General features: G+C 35.7%; 2 protein-coding genes across 2 annotated transcripts; both read right to left on the bottom strand.

Moving 5' to 3' along the window:
* Positions 1-1,694: 1,694 nt before the first annotated feature.
* Positions 1,695-13,074, bottom strand: LOC117222960 (tubulin beta chain). The gene is made up of 5 exons (XM_033475026.2): positions 12,670-13,074; positions 8,950-9,414; positions 4,890-5,194; positions 2,142-2,439; positions 1,695-2,041 (listed from the first exon to the last, which is right to left on the bottom strand). The coding sequence occupies exons 1-5, from the start codon at positions 12,724-12,726 to the stop codon at positions 1,823-1,825; spliced, it is 1,344 nt and encodes a 447-aa protein (XP_033330917.1). The 5' UTR covers positions 12,727-13,074; the 3' UTR covers positions 1,695-1,822.
* Positions 13,075-16,002: 2,928 nt separating this feature from the next.
* Positions 16,003-17,304, bottom strand: LOC117222941 (uncharacterized). The gene is made up of 2 exons (XM_033475005.2): positions 17,197-17,304; positions 16,003-16,510 (listed from the first exon to the last, which is right to left on the bottom strand). The coding sequence occupies exons 1-2, from the start codon at positions 17,215-17,217 to the stop codon at positions 16,229-16,231; spliced, it is 303 nt and encodes a 100-aa protein (XP_033330896.1). The 5' UTR covers positions 17,218-17,304; the 3' UTR covers positions 16,003-16,228.
* Positions 17,305-17,452: the final 148 nt, after the last annotated feature.

Genomic DNA, 17,452 nt, shown 5'->3' with positions numbered 1-17,452 from the left:
CGATATTATAGCGGTCCTATAACTGTTATTTTTTGGTTCTTGGTTTAATTTATAATTCTATTTTACATTTTACGTAGTATATATTTATATATACCATATTTCCTTGAGATACTGAAATGTACCTAGAACGAAAATGCGAGCAATATGATCCAAAAACGAAGCTAAGAATCGAAAAATAGAGAATAGAACTACGAATAGAACCAACATAATATCGGTTCTGAAGAGCCGAAACCGCAACTGATATAAGTCAGAACCGATACACCTTATAGCTAGACTGCGAATTTTCGAACAAAATAGGAACTGTCGTCATCATTGCAAGAAATACGAAGTAAGTAGGAAGTTCTTTCCCTCTTCAATAACTTGAATGGCTTAAAAATATAATGCATTGATATTTTCAAATTCTCTCAATGTGTATACTACTTTAAACTGCAACAATCCAATTTTGCCATAAATGCATAAAATCCGCGGTTAACTTGCAACAGTTACGATACTTCTTCCGTTCTTGATAACTGTTTGAAAAACCGAAACCTATGATGACTGTTTTCCACCCCTGCTAAAAATCTGTCGTCGCACCTCGACTCCGACAGCAGCAGGAAAATTCAATTCGATCGTTGCACGAACCTCTTTGCACTCAAGCCATTTTAACTCTGAATTCGAAATAGTTCTTCCGACTTACAGTATTTCCATTTTGTACGACTTAAAGTGCATTTTATATGTATATAAATTAAATATATATGTATAAAATATATTATACATATCTTTATATGTATACAATATATATAATATATTTTATAATATATAATTATATTATATTATATAATATTATTATAATATATATACATATTTCATAATATATAATTATATCATTATATATATATATATATATATATATATATATATATATATATATATATATTATATTATATATATAAAATATATATATAAAGATATGTATAATATATTTTATAATACATAATATATATTATGAAATATATTATATATATATATATATATATAATATATTTATATTATACATATCTTTATATATATATTTTATATATATAATATAATATAATAATAATAATAATAATAATAATATATAATTATATCATTATATATATAAATATTATATAATATAATATAATACATAACATATTTATACATATAAATTTAAATATTATATTATATAATTATATTATATGTTAAAAGTGTAATTGTTGCACGAATCAGAAAATTCAATTTCATGCATATATATATTACAACAATCACACTTTTAACAGTTTCGAAAATATAAAGGAATTCCATAACGTTGAAATCATTTGTAAACGTTATGTAACAATTTTAAGCGACGAGTCGGAGTCCGCCGTCGCTTACAATGGGTTAACTCTTGGAACAGATAGAAACAGGTCTGGTCGTTACATTTCACATGGTGTATTACACGACAAGTTTCGACAGACAAGAACACAACAAAGAATTAAGATTGCAACGCGATAGATGCGCGCGTAACACGCTGCTGGAACGGTGAACTACAAGTAGGGGGTTGGGATTCAGGAGGGCTGTATTCGCGTGGGTACATTCGTGTGCGGCGACGTGCAATACATACGTGTGTACATGTAGCCGGGGAACGTATACGCGCGCGCACGCATGTGCATACAGGCCACAGAATTGATTCTGACATGAAAGCTGTTGCCGTGAGAAGAACAGAAACGTATTGGAATGACGAGACGGGGAGAATGGGAGAGGGAGAGAGAGGCGGTGACGATGTTGGTTGTTTCCAGATGGTACGAGATTCGCGTGGAATTTGCACGGGGGCCGATCGGTCTCACTGGTTTTCACCCTCGCCTTCCTCTTCCTCGTCGAACTCGCCCTCCTCGTCGGCGGTGGCTTCCTGGTACTGCTGGTACTCGGACACCAGATCGTTCATGTTGCTCTCCGCCTCGGTGAACTCCATGTCGTCCATGCCTTCCCCCGTGTACCAGTGCAGAAACGCTTTCCGCCTGAACATCGCGGTGAACTGCTCCGACACCCTCTTGAACAGCTCCTACAAACAGACCGACCAATCGATTCGTCTCCTAAAAGCACACGCCGGGATCTCCTCGATCGATCGCCTCCGACATATTCCTCGAGTTCGAATGCTCTACCTGAATAGCCGTCGAGTTCCCGATGAACGTCGCAGACATCTTCAAACCGCGGGGCGGAATGTCGCAGACGGCGGTCTTCACGTTGCTGGGTATCCACTCGACGAAGTAGCTGCTGTTCTTGTTTTGTATGTTCAGCATCTGCTCGTCCACCTCCTTCATCGACATCCTACCGCGGAACACAGCCGCCACGGTCAGATAGCGACCGTTCCGGGGGTCGCAGGCTGCCATCATGTTCTTCGCGTCGAACATTTGCTGCGTCAGCTCGGGGACCGTCAGAGCCCTGTACTGCTGCGATCCTCTGCACGAGGACATTTCCGATTACAATTTTGATACCTTCGAAATATGACCGATCAAATTATTTTAAAACAAATGTCAATATCTAAAATTTTGTATTATTATATATGATATATTAATATATATTTGTATTAATATATATATAAATATATTCCTATCAATTTAGGCGCGCCGGTCACCGGTGGCCCCCGTGGCATTCAACGTGTTGATCAGTCATATTTCGAAGGTATCAAAATTGTAATCGGAAATGTCCTCGGAAATTTTTAAATTATTTTAAAACAAATGTCAATATCTAAAATTTTGTATTATTACCATCATGAATTCAAACCGTGACTTCTGTCGCAATTAACATGTCAAACATGGTTATACACTGTAACTTATCTATTGCAGACAATATTTCTACATTATATGTATCACATAAAAGAAAATTCATCGTGGCGCCACGGACAATTTCTGTAAAATCGGCGTGGCATTCAACGTGTTAAAGTACTTGGACACCCGTTAATCTTTTGCACCCGAATGGCAACTCTGGGGCGCCATTACAAATTTCTAGACCACGTTTTTGTTCATATTTCAGAAACTGTTGAAATTGTAAATATTTTACGAGCCAATAGCCTCGATTTCATACGCAAAATGCAATAAATCATATGAAATGGAAATATTGTAGGTCGGTGTAACTGTCTTGGGGATTTAGAGTTAAAATACGTTCGAGTGCAAAGGGTTCAAATTGTAATAACCTTTTTAAAACTGGAGTAAATCACTTGAATTGTTTACAAATGTTAGAGAAACTACTTTACTGTATTAAAATGCTCCTTTTTAATTTTGCTATTATTTGGAATAGAAAACAAGAAAGTAAAAAGTTGTTTACCTCGAGCCTGTAACGAAAATTTTAAAAATGCGTTTCAAAGATCTCGATAACTTACGTGTACGCTAAAATTTGTATCGAAATCAGTTGACCTTGATACGAGCTTTCGAAACGATTTTTTACACTGTCGACCGATAACTGTCGAATATCTGCAGATTTTTACATCGTTCAACGCCTGTAGCTCGATTCTGCGTTCACCGATTCCGATAAATTTTTCAACATGCATGCAAATTGCAGACATTTATAACATGTATTTTTAAATTTTCGTTGTCAGCTCGGATAAAAAAGTTAAAAATCTAGTGTTTTTTCTTTTCTTTTGTCGTTCCAAATAATAGCAAAATTTAAAAAAAGAGGTACTCTAGTATAGTATACTTGTTTCTCAGTTTTAAGAAAAGTTATTGCGTTTTGAAAGCTGTATGAATACTTTTAGTCCGCCACTGTATGTCCAATCAGACAGTTCTTTAATCAGCTTTTCTGTCCTTTTCCTTTTTTAGGTTTAGAAAAAATGCCAAATTTTCTTTATTTCGAAATTAGACTACCGATAGAGACTACCGATGACTATAAATTATTTCTTTGTTTAGCAATTACTTATTTAGAAGAACACTTTAATTTCGATGAAAATTTTACATTTGGCAAATTGTCAGTTCAAAGCCTGTTAAATAATTAATTTCCGACATACTAGAAATTTGTTGATGTTATATTGAAGATTCGAAGCTAAAAGAAAAACTGTATTTGAATATGATTGTAATAATTTGTTGGTGAAGTAATATTAATATAATTTTTAAAAGATTCAAAACATAAGGTAGCAAATGGCACATAATTTTAGAAAACGCTGATCATAAATATATGAATATTTTGAAAATAGTTTCGTATGTGTTTTCAATTCCTATAACATCAAAGCCTACTGTGAAAGAATTCTTAATGTTATGTCAACTAAATAGAGAAGTGAATGAAATAGATGTTTGATTGTACTTTTTTTATATATATAAATCCCTTAAAAACTATTGATTTAATTTTTTCTATTTTAAATTTATGTGGATTTTCTTTTTTATCAGGATTTTATTCGAAGGATATTATTTTAGAATTTTATATAATTAACGATATAAATATATTAGGAATTATTAACAAATTAATTATTTGTATATTTTAATTTCAAAGTCAGAATTTGTCGAAAAAACTTTTAAATCTGCCAAACTCAAGTCTGCCAAAAATCAGAACAAATATAATCTGAAAAATTGAAAGTTTACTTTAGCTTTGATTTTAAAAGTTCCAAATATTCCTTTTCAATCTTTATACATTTTTGAAGTAAAATTTTTTTGATTGAATTCTAATGATTACTCTAATAATACAACTTTTACGTTTAACCAGTCGATATATTATTACCTGAATGACTAAAATAAAACTTTCCCCGATTGTTCGTTCACGTGAACATTAATTCTAAAATTGTATTCCAACAAGTTGCAAGAATAATGAAACAGGAATTAATATAAATATAATACTTTGAGTGCCCTTTATCGCGACTCTGGAGGGTTGGCAACCCTAATGCTGTCCATTCTTGGAAAAGTATGCTTTAGGAACAACGATGATACCTGGACGTCAAGGGGGCAAAGCCGGGGATGAAGAAGTGGAGTCTAGGAAAGGGCACCATGTTCACAGCGAGCTTCCTCAGGTCAGCGTTCAATTGACCCGGGAACCTGAGGCACGTGGTGACGCCGCTCAGCGTCGCGCTCACCAGATGGTTCAAATCGCCATAAGTCGGCGTGGTTAGCTTCAACGTGCGGAAGCAAATATCGTAAAGTGCTTCGTTGTCGATGCAGTAAGACTCGTCCGTGTTTTCGACCAGCTGATGCACCGATAGGGTGCAATTGTACGGCTCCACCACAGTGTCAGACACCTGGCCATAGAATATTGTCAGGAGAAACGTATCGAAGCTACGCCGGAAAATAAAGACAATCTTTCCGAAAGAAACAAGCGTAATTTATTATTAGACTGCGGATCTTTATGCAAAATAAAAATTGTCTGCATTTGTTACAAACAAGCCGGAAACGCCGGAAAATAAAGACAATCTTTCCGAAAGAAACAAGTGTAATTTATTATTAGACTGCGGATCTTTATGCAAAATAAAAATTGTCTGCATCCGTTACAAACAAGCCGGAAACGCCGGAAAATAAAGACAATCTTTCCGAAAGAAACAAGCGTATTTTATTATTAGACTGCGGATCTTTATGCAAAATAAAAATTGTCTGCATTTGTTACAAACAAGCCGGAAACGCCGAAAAATAAAGACAATCTTTCCGAAAGAAAAAAGCGTATTTTATTATTATACTGCGGATCTTTATGCAAAATAAAAATGGTCTGCATCCGTTACAAACAAGCCGGAAACGCCGAAAAATAAAGACAATCTTTCCGAAAGAAATAAACGTGATTTATTATTAGACTGCGGATCTTTATGCAAAATAAAAATTGTCTGCATCCGTTACAAACAAGCCGGAAACGCCGGAAAATAAAGACAATCTTTCCGAAAGAAACAAGCGTATTTTATTATTAGACTGCGGATCTTTATGCAAAATAAAAATTCTCTGCATCTGTTACAAACAAGCCGGAAACGCCGGAAAATAAAGACAATCTTTCCGAAAGAAAAAAGCGTATTTTATTATTATACTGCGGATCTTTATGCAAAATAAAAATTGTCTGCATCCGTTACAAACAAGCCGGAAACGCCGAAAAATAAAGACAATCTTTCCGAAAGAAACAAGCGTATTTTATTATTAGACTGCGGATCTTTATGCAAAATAAAAATTGTCTGCATCCGTTACAAACAAGCCGGAAACGCCGGAAAATAAAGACAATCTTTCCGAAAGAAACAAGCGTATTTTATTATTAGACTGCGGATCTTTATGCAAAATAAAAATTCTCTGCATCTATTACAAACAACAGCAATCACTTTGGAATTTCTTTCTTCCTTTAATTATTTTAATAGAACGAAAATAATATATCGACACCTTTCTATTCCTTTAAACTTTCTGCCGTTTCGAATTGCATCTATCCCCATTTCTGCCATAAATGCATAAAATCCGCAATCTTCTTATTATTAGACCGATGATTTTATGCATTTATTTATGCAAATATTTACCAGCTGAAATACTATGTAACGAAGACGTAAAAAGAATTTAAATGTGTTTTCACATTTCCTTTAATTTATTGCAGTTATTAAGAGAAGAAACATATTTTTATTTAACTTCTGTTCTTTACGATTCGTTAAGAAATTTATTTTAAAGATTCGCAGTTTATTTGTTATTAGACTGCGGGTTTTTCATGTAATTTACGACGAAAGTGAGTAGGTGGAATACAAAACGGTAAGCAATTAATTATTTTCATCGGTAAAAATTGTTATATAATGTTCCGAGTTAATGTTTACATGATCGAATTTGTTTATATTATAAGAATGGTTAAAACTGTAACTGTTATATGTGTGTCACGAGCAGACTGCGGATTGTTATGCAAAATAAAAATTGTCTCAGTCAATTTTAAGAAATAGAAACTAAATAAAAAATGCTTTGTTTCTCTAATCATTTTGATGAATTAAAAATAATGCATCGACATTTTTCAATTACTACAATCTTTCTGTTACTTTAACTTGCAACTTACTCAATTTTACTATAAATGCACATATTTCACATTCATAAACGATGGTGAGTCACCTAACGTTTACACCTCAAATATCTTTGTTGTTTTTGAAGATGCGCTAGATGTATTAAGGACAAAGTTGAATGGTTCAATGGGGCTCACATGATGCCATAAAAATATTTGCTTTTACGTTATTTTTTTGAAGTATCAGATTCCTTCATTTCGTTAAACGGGACCACCTCTTTTTGAGCACGTGCGGTAATAGTTTCTTTCATTAGGAATTAGGTGACTATAATTATTCAAAGTCACTCAGAGTCACGGACAGAGAGAACGTATAAGGTTTAAACAATCAATAACACTGAAGGTTATGCTTTTTATATTTTAAATCTTATTCTCTTCCGTGAACATGAATGACCTTGAATAACTATAGCCATTGAATTCCAACTGAAAGGGACTGCATCACCATATGCATTTAACAGCTGGGTTCATGGAACACTAAAACCAGCTATTTTATATTCCTTCGTAAAAATAACAAGCATATGTTTATTCAGATTTTTAATCATTCTTATCATGATATATGTGCCAAATGAAATCAATTTATAAATTTTCCAAGCATGTATCTGTACAATTTCAATAATCATAAATTTAAATATTCAGATTGCGTCATTTTGACACGTTTTGTAAACCTAATTAAACACTTAAATCACCGGAAATTTACTCATAAAAATTCGACACTGTGATCGAAATGTGTCTAAAGAGAAGCTTGATAATATTCTTTTAAATAACAATTTCTAAAAGACTTGTTACATTGTGTTAATCTAACTAGTTTTATAGATTATGGATGATATTATTGTGTGTGTGTGTGTGTGTAATTCTCGAACAATTTTTTTAGACATTCTTAACTGTTGATCTTCGATTTCAACAGAGTTATTAAAAAACTGCCGGCAGATAAAGTCTCAAAAGGGGGTTCGGTCGTTTGAAAATAGAAGATGACTTTGATATCTCCAAATCAAATAATATGAAAACAAATATTTTTGTAGCATCGTGTGAACCTTTCCATGCTTGTCTTTAACACATTTGATCAAGACCAGGAAAAAATAGATTTCTGAAGTAGTAAATTGACTACATATAAATATAAATGGCAGATAAACTTTTTTTGAAACAGGTAATTACATATGAATATTATATTAGTTAAATATATTTATAAATGCTATTTCCATACATATGTAACTACTACTTCAAGGAAAGTTCATATTTCAAATTCTGTATTAAATGAGAAGATACAAATAAAAATCTACGCAAAATCGCAATAACTTTTTTCAAACCGGACTAAGTAATCTGAATTTTTTTTAAATGATAATGGGACTAGCCTAATAGACGATGACCAAAAAGATTTTCTTAAATTTTGCTATTAGTTGGAATGACAAAAAGAATTAAAAAAAACTCTCGTTTTTTAACTTGTTTATCTGAGCCTATAACGGAAATTTAAAAAATGCCTCCCGTAAATCTCGGTAACTTATATGCATGCTAAAAATTTCATCGTGAGCGGTTCACGTTGCTGTGAGTTACAACAAATTAAATATGGTAAAAATCGCAGTTTTATCACGATTTTAAAAAACTGGCAGAAATCTGCAATTTTTTAAATCTTTCAACGTCTGTAGCTCGACTCTGGGTTAACGATTTCGATCACATTTTCAGATAGAAAGGTCTTCTACTTTTTGTTGTCATCCTAAGTATGTAATAGCAAAATTTAAAAAAAAAGGCATTTCAGTCATCGTCTAGTAGATTAGTCCCTCTATCATCTAAAAAAAATTCATGTCATTTAATTGAGTTTTAAAAAAGTTATTACATTTTAAAAAGTGTACAAACACTTCTGTGGGCCGCTGTATGTTCCTTCAGCCCTGCATTTGACAATACATTTAAAAACAACAAAGATATATTTCAGTTGCAAACGTGAGGCGAGTCACCCTATATAGCTATTGTATCGTCAGAAGCTTTTTAATCGACGGATGAAAGGAATACCTTGGGAGACGGAACTACACTGAAGGTCATCATAATCCTATCCGGGTACTCCTCGCGTATTTTTGAGATCAACAGCGTGCCCATGCCGGCACCGGTCCCGCCGCCGAGGGAATGGGTCAGCTGGAAGCCTTGCAGACAGTCGCAGCTCTCCGCTTCTTTGCGCACAACGTCCAGGACGGAGTCGACCAGCTCGGCTCCTTCGGTGTAGTGCCCTTTTGCCCAGTTGTTCCCGGCACCGCTCTGGCCGAAAACGAAATTGTCGGGCCGGAAAATCTGACCAAATGGTCCGGATCGGACCGCGTCCATGGTGCCGGGCTCCAGGTCGACGAGGATCGCCCTGGGCACGTATTTTCCTCCGGAAGCCTCGTTATAGTAGACATTGATGCGCTCCAGCTGAAGATCGGAGTCGCCGTGGTAGGTTCCGGTCGGATCGATTCCGTGCTCGTCGGAGATCACCTCCCAGAACTAATCCAGGATCGTCGAAATCGGTTAGTTTGCGGAGGAACATTGTAACAGAGTTAGGCGTTACTTGGATAAAAAATTATTCAAACAACGATTCGAATAAAGACGATGTTTTTATTCGACGAGTATCGAGTAAATGATTTCATTCGACGAGAATTTACCCGACGAATAAAGATACTTTTCTTGCTCGAAGCGCATTTATTCGCAGCGTCGAATAAAATGTTCACCTTTTATCTGTATCTTTATTCGAAGGCTTCGAACAAATGTTCGAATAACTTTTGCCGGTCGAGCGTCGAGCCTCGAACGTCGAAGAGTCAGCGAATCACCGAAGGTATACAATTTAAGCAGACGGGGAACCAAGCACCAATGAAAATTTGAACTTATACATTTTTTAATATGCTTTCATAAAAGTATTACGAGTGAATTGAAGAGCTTTTCGCGATTAAAATGAGTCCAAACTCGAATGTAATCGAACATTTTTTATCGATATGTAATGTTATGATAAAAATTGTAATGTTATTAAAGATAGTCCGAATAATGACATGTTCGGGCTCATTTTTATCAGGATAATCTCTACAATCTATTCGCAATAAAAATATTGTTCATATTAAAGATATAAAAATTAAAATTGTCAACGATGCTTCATTTTCTATCTGTTTACATTGTATGCCTTTAATCAGCCGCTGGTTCTATGATGTTCGAGGCTCGACGCTCGGCAACGCGTTTATTTTAGCTAGCAAAAGTTATTCGAAGCTTTAAGTATTTCAAGCTAACATTTTATTCGACGCTACGAATAAGTGCGCTACGAATAAAAAAGATATCATTATTCGTCGGATAAATTCTCGTTCAATGAAATTATTAGGTCTACCGGAAAGTTCTGTCCGGTAGTGTCACTTCAAGTTTCAATCCATATGTGTTCCGTTCTCGTAGAACGTTTCATGCCAGTACAACTATCCGCATTTTTCAACCCATAAAACAAGCAATCAGACACTCCACAGCACATCTGCGCCGCACATTTGCTCCGGCACGGAAGAACAAATTCCGTCGAGTTTTCGTCGACCAGGTTTACGACACGGATTCGACAATAGAATAAAGACCTTTTTTACGTCTGGCGACCATCCGGCCTCCAAAACTAATTTTCGGCTATTCCACCAACCATAACGTGTCGTAAACCTAGGATTTCCGAAGGGTCATCTTGAGCCGAGTGCGTAACACGGTACTCGAGGCTACCGTGAGTTGACCTGGAGGAATTTCTGTTGTGTCGTCGAAGGCGGCGGAAACCTGTCGACCGTGTCATAAAACAATCACGTCCTCTCCGAGACCAGTCGCTCTCGGGGAGTTGCTAAAATTTAAAAGGGCACTGATTGGACAAACATAACTTTCGGCAAAAACCAATCAGTGCACGTCTCTATCCGGGAAGGGGGAGCTTCACAAAGAAGCTTCCTCAATAAAAAGGCCGGTACATCGCGAGGCGCAGATAGTCTTCAACAATCATTCGACACCACACAGACCGAAAACACTCCATGTACTATAACTAGTCTTCTAAATTAAAGTCGTTATTTCTGTTAAAAAGTGCAACAGTCAATACCCTTCACTACCAGCTCTGTTACTTTAAGTGGGCACAGAGCATCGCGAACCACATTGTCAAATTAGAGTCGGGAATTTACAACCCCCGTAGACCGAACAACGGTCGCAGTGTCGGTGCGCGATCAACAATATGCACGTGTTGATTTGAGACATATATGACTATCTCTCTTTATCATTGCATTTACACACATGTACTCTTCTAAATAAACTGAAACAAAGATGTCTCATGTCATTATTAAGTGAGACGCGATCGTGAAAACATGGCTACCGATGATAATGCCAGACCACATGCTGCTTTGGCGACTCGTCAGAAAATCGCAGAGCTAGGCTGGGAAATTCTGTCGCATCCACCATACTCCCCGGACCTAGCACCCTCCGATTATCACATGTTTCTCTCTTTGCAAAACTTTTTACAGGAAAAAAATTTCAAAACTGAAGCTGATGTCAACCAAGCACCAGTTGAGTTCTTCGCCTCTAAAAATAAATCATTTTTTAAAAATGGCATTTACAAGTTTCCATGACGCTGGCAGGAAGTCATAAGTAACAATGGAAAGTATATTCTACAATAAATATTATTAAATGTATGAAAATTGTGTTATATTTCAATTCAAAAACGGACAGAACTTTCCGGTAGACCTAATATTTATTCGATACTCATCGAGTAAAAATACCGTTTCTATTCAAACGATCGAATAACAAATAAAATTTGGTTTATCTTTTATTCGTTATACGAAATTTTTATTTGGATAGACACCTTTTAAAATGCAATAACTTTTTGAAAACTGGGCCAAATGAATTGAATCTTTTTTAAATGTTAAAAGAACATGTGCATTGACTACAATACTTTTTTTAATTTTGCTTTACTTGGAATGACGACAAAACCAAAAAAACTTTCGTTTTTTTACCTTTTTATTTGGACCTGGAAGAAAAATTAAAAAAAAATGCGTTTTATAGATCTCGCTAACTTATATGCATATTGAAAATTTCATTGAAATCGGTTGACGCACAGTCGAGCTACGGCCGCTGAAAGATGTAAAAATTACCTGCTTTTGGTTAAAATCTGTAATAAACTGCGATTTTCACGATCTTTAATTATTTGTAACTCATAAGAACGCCAACCGATTTCGATAAAATTTTCAGCATACGTATAAATGATTGAGATCTACAAAACGCAATATTTAAATTCAGATAGAAAAGTTAAGAAAGTTTCCTTTTTCTTTTTTTAATTCCAAGTAATAGCAAAATTTTAAAAAATTACTTTAGTAATTGTACTGTAAACTAAACCTTTTAACATTTCTAAAAAATTCCAATGTTTTAGACCGATTTTAAAGAAGTTATTGCGTTCTAACCCTCGAACGGCCAACCTTTCACAGGGACACAGAGTATGACCCGCACTGGGTCATATCTGACCCATACTATACACTATAAACTAATGTATTTAGAATTAATTTTTCTGTAAATATTACACGTTATGACGGAAAATTGAGTGGCAATCATGTTCGACTGGTGAAGAAAAAAATAGATTTTGAAAAAATAAATTGATTACTATAAAAAAATAAATTAATTAATTACTATTTTTACAGTGTGACCCAGTGTTAGCCGACCTAGGGTTATAAGATGTTCGAATTCTTTTTGCCGGGGGGTAGTAGATGGGGTTTGCGCGTGCCTTACCTTGGCTCCTATTTGATTGCCGCATTGGCCCGCCTGGAGATGCGCGATCTCACGCATTTTCGTTAAATATCGTTCGGAAGTTCCTTTCGCGAAGCTTCCTTTCCACCGTTTCCTTATCTCTTAGTCGAAGCCCTTCTTTTTTTCCCTCTCTCTCTCTCTCTATCTCTCACTCTCTCACTCTCTCTCTCCCCCTCTCTCTTTCCCTGTCTGCTTTTTCTTCTCTCTCTGGGGATAGACTCCGCGGATTTAGAGAAGCTTGCTGAGAACGACTCGCCTGATTAATCTCCTCTTGATCCCACCAGCGAGACACGAACGCGAAGTCGATCCGAAACGAGGCGATTGTCCCGAGCGTACGCACGAAAACGGAAAGGTTCGACCTCGGCAACGACGATCAACGAGTCGTCGTTTGTTCGCCGGTTGCCAGGCATCTTTTGTTTCCGGGGTCGGCGGGACAGCGAACTGGACCGCGCCCGTCTCCCTCCAATTATGTTAATACATACGCATACCGCCGAGTTCCGGCTCTTTTCACCGTGGCACCTTCGTTTCTTCTTATCCTTTCTGTTTATTCGTTCGAACAAAAAAAATTGGGCTTGCTGCAGTAGCATTTAACCCTTTGCACTCGAGTGGTGACTCCGAGGCACCATTAAAATTATTATATCACGTTCTAAGATAGTTTTTAAATGATCAAAGTTTAGATTTCAGAATCACGGGACTCAATTTCGTACGCGTAAAAAGCACTTTATCTTGTAAAATGAAAATGCTATAAGTCAGAAAAATGATTTTAAATATACAGTTAAAACAGCTTCGACCGCAAAGGGTTAATTGTTCGCGCGAACGCGTCGAGTCGCTTGAAATCGTTCGACGAAACACAAAGGGCGAATAAGAAGAATGCGTTTACGCTGGCGTTGCCGATGAAACTTGTAAGATCGACCGACAAAAGCCGCGAAAGTTTCTTTCTTTGATTTTCTTTAGAATGAAACTGCGTTCATGGTACCACTTCAGTTCATTAAGGTTTCTCAAAGTTGAATGATACTGGAGAAGAATGCCCATTGCCTCCGAGTTCAACAAATAAGTAGCCGTTGCTTCGATCGATGCTCTTACAATTTTAATCGTAGCTGCATCGTAAACGTACCCTTAGCAAGAACACGTCGGATCACTTGCAATCATCCAACGAAATACAATGGACGCGCAAAAATGCGATTCATGCTGTAAGAATATCGATCGAGCGATAAATGCTACGACACTTTGGTCCTTCGATTTGCTTGGGATGAATCCGCGCACACTGTCCCACTTCAGCCGTTTCAGGTTTCTCGAAGATCCTGCAGAGAAGTGATCCTTACTTCAATGGCGCCTTCAAGTTCGACAAGTACTCGTTGTTTCGATCAATGATCTTGTAGCTTTAATCGCAGATCCAATATAAACGTAAGGGAGATCGAGGACGGTTGTAACACTTTGATTTTCGAACACGATTACGCATCAACTATTGTATTTGCACGACACGTGCAAATTTTTACTCTTACCTACTTATCTGAGATTGTTCAGTTACAGTGGTTTTGTTGTGCATCGAGGAATATCCAAGTTATTAATAATATTAATGATATTAATAATATTAATAATATTAATGATATTAATGATATTAATGATATTAATGATATTAATGATATTAATGATATTAATAATATTAATGATATTAATAATACTATAATATTATTAATATTATTACTATATATTATAATATTATAATATTAATAATATTAATAATATTAATAAGTAGACTGCGGATCTTTATGCAAATTCTAATTTTCGTACGTCATTTTACGGAGATCGGAATGAAAAAAAAATTGCCTCTGGTAACTAAAAGATTACTCATTGCAAAAATGGTTTCTTGCATTTTAAAAATCTAGACATCTCATAAATGCATAAAGATCCGCAGTCCATTAATAAGATATGGGAAGCAGGTGAAATGTTAGGACCGACCCCGACCCTGGGTCATAACCCTGGGTCAGTTGTAACACACAGCATGGCATTCTTCATGTGTCCAGTCATTACGCCACAACATTGGACCTATTTTTCATTAAATTTGTTCGAGCTGTAAGGTTCCTAGCCATTTTCGCATGCTTTTATATCCATGGCTCCTTTAGTAGTTTCTCTAATTATTGTACGAGGCATTCTAAAAGTTTAATTATGTCATTGAATTGTGGCAATTTTTAATTTATTAGTTAACCTAATAAATGTAGGTACTTATTTAAAGAATAAGATGAAGGAAATTAGATATAGAAATCTCTTAGAATCGACCTCGACTGTCGGTGTTACAATCGTCCCCGACTGCACTTTCAAACTATAATTATAAATTGTTATTTATAACATGCTTGTTATCTATAACATGCAAAGTAACTATCAGTATTTCTTTAGAACATATGAAATTAGAGGTTCAAAACAAGAAGGAAGAATATATTTGCTAAGAAAGCACTTGTGTCACAATTTTAAAGGAAAATTAGCTTTCAGATATCGAAAAGTTATTTCCAATTGTCGTTTTACATTATATAATATATAACATATAACATATAATATATAATATATAATATATAATATATAATATATAATATATAATATATAATATATAATATATAATATATAATATATAATATATAATATATAATATATAATATATAATATATAATATATAATATATAATATATAATATATAATATATAATATATAATATATAATATATAATATATAATATATAATATATAATATATAATATATAATATATAATTTATAATTTATAATTTATAATATATTATATATAACATTATATAATATAAAATTATGGTACTTCCGAGAAATGAGGGATTCCTGAGATCATTTGTAGTAACTTTTTCCTTATCGAAAATTCAATCCGCGGCTTCGTTCACGACTTATTAACAAAAAACAGTGACCAATGAGAGACGCGATTAGCTGGCACGAAGCAGCCGATGCAACAAGCGGTCAAAGCTCAGTTCCGCCGATTGGCTCGGCGGCCTCGCGCCAGTTGATCTCGCCTCTGATTGGTCACTGTTTTTCTTTAATAACTCGCAAACGAAGCCGCGGATTGAATTTTCGCTAAGGAAAAAGTTACTTCAAATGACCTCAGAAACTCCTCATTTCTCGCTTGTACAATAATTCTGGGACACTCTATATATTTGAACCGTGTGATAATATTTATCATATATTTCGAGATATTTAACACGTTACAACCGTCATCGATCTACTCCACCCTTAATAAGAACACATCATCGGAACAATCAATCATGGTTACAAGGAGTGCATAGCAAAAAAAAAGAGAATCGATTAATAGAGACAAAGAGGTATTTTATTTTGTAAAATGTACATGATAGAAACAGCCAATTAGATGAAAGGAAACTGTCGAAGACGATCGCTGGAACATCCTGTTGCGTTGTCGGTGGTTGGAGAACGAAAGATGTACGCGTCCCTATTCAGAGAAGATCGTCGATCGCAGCCGGATGTTCCAAGGTCCTCTTCTTCTCGAGGTAACAGGCTAGGGTTCGCGCAGGACTCAACGTCTGCCGGCGATCAGTGCCGCTGTTGGGTAGCCGGTGTAAGCGTAGGGTGCAACATGAGCGGCGAAAGGTGCAGCAGCGATGGGTGCCGCTGCATGAGCAACCACTGGGCTCGTGATGTATGGTGCGGCGAAAGCGTGATTGATCGCATGAGCGTTGTAGCTACTGGCATAAGTTCCGACGGTCAAAGCCGCTGGAATCGGAGCCGCGACAGCCGCTGGGACCGCTGCTGGGATCAAACCGGCCGAACAGACGGCGATCAAACCGGCGAAGATGACCTTTTCGGGAAAACGGTATCGATTAGGTAGGTTATGTCAAGGTTACTGCATCATTGGTACTAACGCGAGCAACGCAATTTTTATCGAACGAATTTTGCGAATTTGAAGCGTTAAGCCAAGCTTCCAGAAATCGAGACAATGTTATATGTACATCCACTTCCAAAAGTATTAGGATACTAATAGAAAATTCAATAAATATGTAAACCCGATACGAAATCGTTATAATATTTTATATTTATTCCATAGTTGATTATATTAAATTGTAACAAGCACGCATATGTATGTTATATTGTAATAAAAATAACGTCAATTTTATAAAAGAAAATTGAATTTATTATTTCTTGAACTAATCTCGGCATCAGTTTTAGTAGTTTTACTATTATTTCTGACACTCTTTCTATTTCTGATTCTGATGTTCCATGCATTTTATGTTCCACGTATTGAGGAGACATGTGGGGAATCGTTTTAATACGTTTTCAATGAACAAAATTCAGTAAACGGATAAACTAACAAGTGACAAACACTTGTAACTTAATATGTGCTTTTGATATGTACTCGCTATATTGCAGGCTTGCAGATATCACCTAACGAAATTTTACAATTTATACGAAATTACCAGGTGACCTAATACTTTTGGAGGGGGGCGGGGGGTGTATTTATGTTGCGTTTGCTGCGGTTCTACTTACCAAGAACTTTGCGGAACTCATTTTGCTTGTTGAGGATCTCGAGGGTGTTTCGAGTGGAACGATGTGTGAGACTGTGATACCAAAACGATTAGGCGGACCGCTTTTATAGTTGGTTCCGCGAGACACATACTCCCACTACGCGAAGAATGGCAACAGAACGGTGGTTGCGAGGCACGATGCGACAGAAACACGCTTCTGAATACCAAATCGCTTTGTTCGGTTTGTACCGGGTTCGTTACTTTCATCGGCCGGACTC

Source organism: Megalopta genalis, chromosome 12, assembly GCF_051020955.1.
Source record: "Megalopta genalis isolate 19385.01 chromosome 12, iyMegGena1_principal, whole genome shotgun sequence".
NCBI classification, from domain to species: Eukaryota; Metazoa; Arthropoda; class Insecta; order Hymenoptera; family Halictidae; genus Megalopta; species Megalopta genalis.
The sequence above is the reverse complement of the archived record's forward strand: the minus strand, read 5'-3'. Positions and strand labels throughout refer to the sequence as shown.

Excerpts from the sequence above, each read along its gene's own strand:
- LOC117222960 (XM_033475026.2), bottom strand. The coding sequence starts at position 12,726 with ATGCGTGAGATCGCGCATCTCCAGGCGGGCCAATGCGGCAATCAAATA. Across the intron at positions 9,415-12,669 it reads GCAATCAAATAGGAGCCAAG|TTCTGGGAGGTGATCTCCGA; the intron begins GTAAGGCACGCG and ends ATCCTGGATTAG. Across the intron at positions 2,440-4,889 it reads TTTGCCCCCTTGACGTCCAG|AGGATCGCAGCAGTACAGGG; the intron begins GTATCATCGTTG and ends GTCCTCGTGCAG.
- LOC117222941 (XM_033475005.2), bottom strand. The coding sequence starts at position 17,217 with ATGAGTTCCGCAAAGTTCTTG. Across the intron at positions 16,511-17,196 it reads TGAGTTCCGCAAAGTTCTTG|GTCATCTTCGCCGGTTTGAT; the intron begins GTAAGTAGAACC and ends TTTCCCGAAAAG.